Here is an 8,147-nt window from a genome sequence, read left to right as displayed (position 1 = left end):
GGAGGGCGGGAAGAGGAAGAAGTAGAAAAAAGACAAGAAAAGAAGGAAGAAGGGTGGGAGAAGTAGAAAGAGTAGGAAGGAGAAGGAGGACAAGGGAGAGGAAGAAGAAAAGGAAAGAAAAATTAAAAAATTACATAGAACCCCTTCCCAGACACGAAGCTTATCATTGAAGCTTTGCATAGATATGCCTAGTCAATATTTTATCTTCTGCCCTTGTACCTACTTTGAATAATTACTAACCTTATTATGACCTGTAGTTGTTTTAAAAACTCTTGAACTGTGTTCAAAGTTATAAATGCCCCCTTTTTATCCCTGAAGAAATGAACACATGACACTTGAATAGTGGCAGAGTTTTCATCAGTTTTAATATCAAAGAGGACATAATAGCAGTGTTATTATAAACAGCTTAATACATTCTAGTACAAATTTAGGAATCTGTACTGGATTTTGGCTTTTCCTACATGGCTTTTGGCAAACACTCATTAGAATGGAAAGGGTATGGAACTATTGGGTGCCCATCCCCAATTAATACATCTAGAACCAACTCCTACACTTAAAAATAAAGAACATTTGAGAAGAGGGAGCAGAAACATTGTAAGAGCAAGAGGACCACAATTTCCAATATGAAGTAGTGTTTTCCACATACAACAAAAAGCTGCAACCAACCGTAATGACGGGGTCACCTAAACAAGATGTGCCAAAAGACAGCAACAGTTGACATTCCAACATTATATGAGGAAAGTCTCACAGGGACCCCTTCAGGAATAACAAACTACAGGGGTATGTAGCTTTTTTTTTATATCTGGCTTCTGGAGTTCTTTATATATTTTTGAAATTAATCCTCTGTCAGATGTAGAGTTGGTGAAAAATGTCTTTCCATTTTGTGAGGTGCTGCTTTGTTCTACTGATATTGTCCTTTGACTTGCAGAAGCTTTTCAGTTTTAATTGTAAGTCTTAGTGACTATAATTTTGGTGCTCTGTTCAGGAAGTTGTCTCCTGTGCCAATGAGTTCAAGGCTATTCCTCACTTTCTCTTCTATCAGGTTCAGTTTATCTAGTTTTATGCTGAGGACTTTGATTCTCTTGGACCATCAAGGTGTCTTTGGGTAAAAGTGGCTGAAAAATTGAGGGAGTGACTATCCAGTTTGAGACCCATACCATGAAAGGGAGCCCACTTTTGATATAGTATGAAGGACCACAAACCAGAAGACAGAGGGCTCACAGACCTAGGATAGAATAAAACATATCTAGCTAAAATAAAAATAAAAAGTCAATGAAATGATGCCCAATGATATTCTGCTATACACATAGATTGTTGCCTAACCCAGCTATCATCAGAGAGGCTTCATCTAGTAACTGATGGAAACAGAAGCAGAACAAACCTTAGGTTTGGAGAATCAATTCAAGAGGGGAAAGAAAGATTTATGAACCAGAGAGGTCAAGGTCACCACAAGATAAGCCACAGAATCAACCGTCCTGGACTCAAAGACTTGTTCTGTCTTAGGTTATCCATGAACACAGTGATCTGCTTGGATTTAACTCCTGGGATTAAAGGTGCGTATCACAATGCCTGAATCAAATTTAGTCCGGTAGAATCTTGGCCCAAGATCAACACTCCATTAATTCAATGTAATATTCCGAACACAGAATTCAGATCGTTTTCACTTCCTGATGCCCTTATAATACTCTAACAATATATGTTATATTTTTCCTCTCTAAGGATGCTATGCTTATTCAAAATGCTCCTTATGAGACTGAACCAAAGAGCAAAGTCTGTGATGGGCGTTTCTGAAACTTCCTTTGTCAATGCAATTAATCGGAGTCTCTTCACCTTAACCTCAGGCAGACTCTTTAGATAGGGACAAAAAATTGCCATTTTTTCACCAAAATACTACAAAAATCGTTCCTAGTCCCCATACTGAAGTTTATCTCCACTGAAACTTGGGCCTCTTCCACACCTGCAAGAAAAACATCTGGGTTCTTTTTGTTTGTTTGTTTTGTGTTTGGCATTTGATTGTTGTTATTGAGACAATATCTCACTATTTAACCTTTGGCTAACCTAGAACTCAATATATACTCAAATACATGCTCACAGTGATGAACATACTTAAACAAATACACAAACACAGACATTTAAACCACACACACTAAAATATATCCATATGTAGACAAGTGCATATAGATACACACACAAGATGAGTCAATCAAGCAAACAATGGTATCTAGACTTCTAGTTCAGTGTTTGATTTCACACAAGAAGCTCTGATTCAATCAATGAACCAGTGGAAAAGTGAATCCTTAACAGGATTAAGTTCCTCGAGATTCAGTGAACCAATGACATAGGAAGTTGTGGAAGGGAGGTGGGGCTACGTGTCAACAGGTGAGAAGCAAGATGTATAAAAGAGTGAGAGGAAGGCAAGTAGAATTTCAGAGTCTTGAAGCTTGGAGTCACTGCCAGGTCCTGCTGGGAGTAGGAGCCCTTTAGCCAGTGTTCATATAGGTAAGTAATTTGCTTGCTGGGCTAGCCTTATTAACATCCAGTTACAACTTCATTTCCAATTTATAATGTTTACATATGATATACTTCAGTTTTAATGAGAAATGGGATTACATGGGAATTTCTTTCATTTTAAAAATAGGGTGCTTAGGAACAAAGATGGCCTCAAACTCTTGATCAGACTGGTAGTGTCCAGTTTTCTGGACTTAGTCTGGAATTTCAGTTAGAATCATCTTAGAATTTATTCCTTTTGCAGTTTCTTAAATTATGTTTCACAGATCACTGTTTTGCCATTATGGGAACTAGAATTTTCTTTTAACATTACCTTAAAATTGTGTTGGGGAAGGCTTCAGGCATATAAACCCAAAGTTATAGCTATTGACTTGTGTCTCTGAAGTCACAGCTGACCCAGAAACCAAGGCTGTATTAAACTGCAACCACGCCTGGAAACTAGAATTAATGTCCTGGGCACAAAGGATGACAATTCTGGCTAGACTTAGAAGTATGGGTGGATTTATTCTCTCATTTCTTTCTATGACTGGACCCTAAATTATCGTGATAAACTCTCTTCCCTGTAGTCTATGTACACTGTGCTCCTCCTCTAAGAATCATGTGAGCAGGATTCCTTATTCAGTAGCTTGGCATTCTAAAGGCTCTAGGGAATTGCACGTTTTACTTAGGTTTAGCATTTCAGATATCATCTGATTGTGTAGCTGAGTGTCCATGAATTAACATACCTTTTTTTCATTTCCTAAATTAATATAATATAGCCCAGCTTGTTCACACTGTTCTCTAAATAGTTAAGTAGTACATACAAAATGCTATCCCACAGGTTCTACTTAGCCTTTTCTAGGAGAGTTAAATCTGAAGCAAAGGACAATAAGGCTAGTTGGGCCTATGATATCAGCACTGAATTTTCTTAAGGGCCTGCAAATTTGTTCAGTGTCATTTTCTTCCAACAAGACTCTAGTCAGACTGTATGCTCTTGAATAATACCTCTCAATATACATGAAATTAAAAGGAGCAGGGATTGGTATCTTATGGGACAATGATTAATTTTTTTCTTCTGTGGATGCTTATAAGAGAATCCACATGCAAAGAGTGATGAACATTCGACTAGGAGACCACAATATTGGATAATTTAGCAGGCAAAGTTCTTGCTACCAGAGCATTATTACCAGAGCATGGGCTTTGGCCTTTTAGTTCCTGAAATGTGTAAGAAACAAGAATTGCCAAAACGTAAATTATGCCTGAAATTATGTCTCCTAAATGTTTCACCAAGGTTCCTTCTAACTGAACATCTATCAGGATGAGCATCTACAATCCTCCCACACTCGAACACCTGGCAATGGAGGCGCTGCTGAGGAATGATGCCATAGACTTCTCCGATCTGGAGGACCTGCCAACTATATTTTTCCCATCACTCCTCAAAGAGGCCTTCAGTGGCAGACATACAGAGATATTGAAGGCAGTGGTGGCAGCCTGGCCCTTTCCATACCTCCATGTGGGGTCATTGCTTAAAACCAATGACGTGGAGATGATGCAAGCCGTGCTGGATGGCATAGATATATTACTGACACAGGAGGTTCGTCCCAGGTAAGCAAGGCCCAAGAGGGCTAGAAAGGGAATCATTTGGGTTAGTGATAAGATGTACCCACATGAGGGCAGATAGAATGGTTTCAAACAGGACAGCGACTAATGATGTAATGACATGGGGATTTGTGGAAATATGACTCAGGTTGAAAGTTGATCTCAATGACAGTCATAGGTCAGGATAGCTCAGAGTATGCATATCCTTAGGAGTGCCCCATCCTGCAGGGCAGTCAGCAGAGGTTGGGGACCACCTAGGAGAGAATGGGGACAAGAGACACGAAGAAGGACACCAAGACAAGAGTCTGGTCAAGGCAACAAATTTTATTTTTTCCCCAAGGCTGAATTTATACCATACCAGGAGTAACAGAGAGAGGGGGGAAGTGGGAAATATTTACGAAAGCCAAGAACACTGTGCTCCTGTGGTCAGCTGACGTCAACAGGATGTTGGTTTCTCAGAAAGGTCACAAGTTTGTCATATGATTAGGCAACCTGACCACCTGATATGTATTAGCCTTCTGCAGCTGGCTGGGGATTTTCCATCATCCTGACCTCTAAATAAACTCAGTCATAGTTAATGCTAACTACAATATTATCATCAATAATGGAGGGTTTTAAGGGCATAGCTCCCAACATAGAAGGATGAGCCATTCCATGACTTTCATACAGACACTTGATATGGAAGAGGCAGATGTCAAAAACAGGTGAATGGAAGAAAGAAGGGCATGGAAAAAGTACTATGTTGGAGCAGACCCTAGACAAGTGGGATCCAAATGGACTCCATGTTGGTTCCTCTTTTACACTGATTTTTTTTTCCTCACAGAAGGGGGAAGCTTCAAGTGTTAGACTTGAGGGATATGCACCAGGATTTCCGGGATGTATGTGCTAGAAGAGAGTATGGAGGCTGCTCAGCAGGTAAAGCATACAGGAAGCAAGTCCCAGTGAACCTTCCTAGCTATGTACTGGGACAGCATTTGAAGGTGATAACCAACTTGAGCCTCTTCTTCAATCTGAATGAAGACCAAAAATGCTTCCTTCAGTGGGCCCAGAAGAGAAAAGACTCTTTGCAGCTATGCTGTCTGAAGATGAAGATTTGTGTCTTCCCACTGGAGATTATCAAGGAGATCTTGAACATTTTCCAGCCTAATTACTTGGAGGAATTGGAAATATGCACACCGGAGGTCCTGTCTTTCCTACATTTCTTCGCATATTTCCTTGGCCAGATGAGAAATCTTCTCAAATTCCATCTAAATCAAATTCACTTCAAAGATAATGTTGTGGATACAGTGAGAGATATAAAGAAATATGCTGGCAAATTCTTTTCTCAGTTCTCTGAACTCAGTCATCTCCAGCATCTCTACATGAATGGTGCCTACTTTGCCAATGGCAACATGAAAGCATTGTCCAGGTAAGCAAGGATGGTGAGCTGTTTATGCTCTGGCAGCAAACCTTTCCCTTTATTTGGAGCATTAGGGGACACCTGAGGTGTGCCAGTCACAGGGGATGTTACAAGGATGGACTCATAGTATAAAAGATTAGATTGTTTCTTAGCAGAATTAACTTAGTTGAATTCCCACTTTTTTATCCGGGTCTGAACTGAGATAGGGGATATAGAGAGAGTTGCCTTGCAAGCATGTCCATTGTGTGGTTGACATGGAATGAGTGTGATTTTCATATTACTCTTTGGGATCAAGGCAAAGATAATGAAAGAATGGAGAGCCTGGAGCTTGACAGAGTCTACACTTGCACTCTACAAAGATATATGTGAACAAGAACCAGTTTGTTCCTCTATTGGAGCTGGTCAGCCTTTAATTCTCCCTAAAGGGAAGGGTTAGTTGAATAAACGTTAGACTAAGTTGATAGAAAATCTGTGAGAGTTGGGTAGAGGTCACCAGTGTCAAGGGTAGAACACTGAAATTAGGGATAGAGTCTTTGGATATGGCAGGGAAATGGATAAACTCTGCAGGACCCTCAATATGTTGCCCAATACTTTCTGTGATAATTCTTTCTAGGTATGCTCTCCTGGCATGATGGGGGAAGCTCTAGCTCTCTGATGGAGGAAGGAGTGTTGCAGATCTGTGGTCTGAGAACATCCCATCTGATAGTAATATGTCCCAGTGGACAATTCTATCAGCAGACATAAACATTATGTATCTATCCCCAGGCTGGTCATTTAACATAAACATAGATTGACTTTACATATGTGGCTTCTCTGTGACAGTGTCAATCTTACTAGAGTCCTCCAGTACCATGAGCCAGACCTCATTTCTTGTTCTTTCTCTAGATGCCTGAAGAGCTCCTTGGATTCCTTGTCTATTACTTTCTGCAGACTCTCAATGTCAGACTTGAAACACATGTCACGGTGTCAGAGACTCTATCAACTAAAACACCTGCACTTCACTAGTGTAGTGTTTTCCAAATCATGCTTCAAGAGTCTCCATATTCTCCTAGAGCATGTTTCTGAAACTCTGCAGAGCCTGCAGTTAGAGCACTGCAGGATGAAGGACTCTCAGCTCAAAATCCTCTTGCCAGCCCTGAGCAAGTGTTCCCAGCTCACCAGTGTCAATTTCTATGGCAACAACTTCTCCAGTAGTGTACTGAAAGACTTTCTGAAATGCATGGCCAATCTAAACAAGTTGACTGTAGAGTACTACCCTGCCCCTCTAGAGTGCTATGATCACTTGGGTCATGTTGTGATGGAGAGATTTTCCCAACTATGCCCTGAGCTCATGAATATACTCATAGCCAAAAGGCAACCCGAAATAATCCTCTTTGCTACAGCCACCTGCCCTCGTTGTTGGAAGCATTGTGCCTATGGAACGAAGACTACACTTTGCCTTTGTTGGCAGGAAATAGTAGATTGACTCTGGATGCTGTGAAATGAAATCTAAGGAAGTACATGAATCACAGAGTCCCAGAATGCATGGCTTTAGATATATTAAAATCAAAATTGTCGTCAATGTATTGAGATCACAGGGGCTACTTGTCATGAAGAACAACAGGATAACATCAAGTGTCTGGTGGAATCAGAATGGCAGTACTGCATTTCTAAAAGTGCCTCCATCAGGAAATGATCACCAGTGACTTTGCCATGTTATAAATATACGGCCAACCTATGAACTGAATGCTCTCCTATTGTGTGCTACTGAATCACTTACCTCACTTTTAGAATTACGATCATGGTATCCTATGACCTCATGATATATATAAGGAAATTGTCATCTAAGTCATGTTGGTAGCAAAATGAATTAAAGACAATTATGACATTATCTTCGACTCTTTACTTCCCAATGTTTGATTACTTGATGGGATATGTACACAAAATTGTCAAATTAATTGTGAAGGGCTCTTGAAAAACATCATTTATACAGATCCAACTTTGGTATATGATGTGACTGTGACCACAGTGGCATTCCTACACAAGACCCTGAAGGTGTGAACACATTCTAGAAAAGGGAGATGGGGGAGTTGTCACAACTTACAGTTGCACCAGTGCTCACAGAGATGGGCTGTCATAGGACTTACTATGATAATGAGGCATCATATTCTTCTAAAACGTTGCATTGTATTATCTGTGATAGAGTGGTCCCACAATACAATTTATTCAGTAGAATCCATACTGTATCTATCCCCTGAGCGGCTGAACCCTCTACAGGTCATTTCATTCACAGAAATGTAGAGTAAGAATAAGCAGGTTTGTCATGCCTTAGGCTCCCCAGGGATTGTTAATCTAGATGTACTGCCAGTATTCTTTAAGACAGTGTAGTTAATTCAGCAACAAAGTCCTTTATGGAGGAGATTCATTCTCTAGCATCTTCTGGTTCATTCTCTCTGAGTTCAGCTTCTGGTCATGACTCTGTTTCCTCAGCCTTGAAGCTCTGCCTTAGCAGCTCACACAGTACGTGTATGTGTGTGTTTGTGTGTGTGTGTGTGTGTGTGTGTGTGTGTGTGTGTGTGTGTGTGTGTGGTTTAAGCTGTCCAAATAATGCCAGCCTATAGAATAAAGTCATCCTTTATTTCAAGTCTATTGAGCACTTGGGCCTCATGTGTGTACTCTACCA

The 8,147-nt window shown here is 40.4% G+C and overlaps 1 protein-coding gene across 1 annotated transcript; it reads left to right on the top strand.

Moving 5' to 3' along the window:
- Positions 1 to 3,805: 3,805 nt before the first annotated feature.
- On the top strand, positions 3,806 to 6,950 carry LOC116891342 (PRAME family member 8-like). The gene is made up of 3 exons (XM_032892365.1): positions 3,806 to 4,092; positions 4,913 to 5,494; positions 6,371 to 6,950. The coding sequence occupies exons 1-3, from the start codon at positions 3,806 to 3,808 to the stop codon at positions 6,948 to 6,950; spliced, it is 1,449 nt and encodes a 482-aa protein (XP_032748256.1).
- The last annotated feature ends 1,197 nt before the right edge of the window (positions 6,951 to 8,147 follow it).

Source organism: Rattus rattus, chromosome 1, assembly GCF_011064425.1.
Source record: "Rattus rattus isolate New Zealand chromosome 1, Rrattus_CSIRO_v1, whole genome shotgun sequence".
Lineage (NCBI taxonomy): Eukaryota > Metazoa > Chordata > Mammalia > Rodentia > Muridae > Rattus > Rattus rattus.
This window is presented reverse-complemented; position numbering and strand designations above follow the sequence as displayed.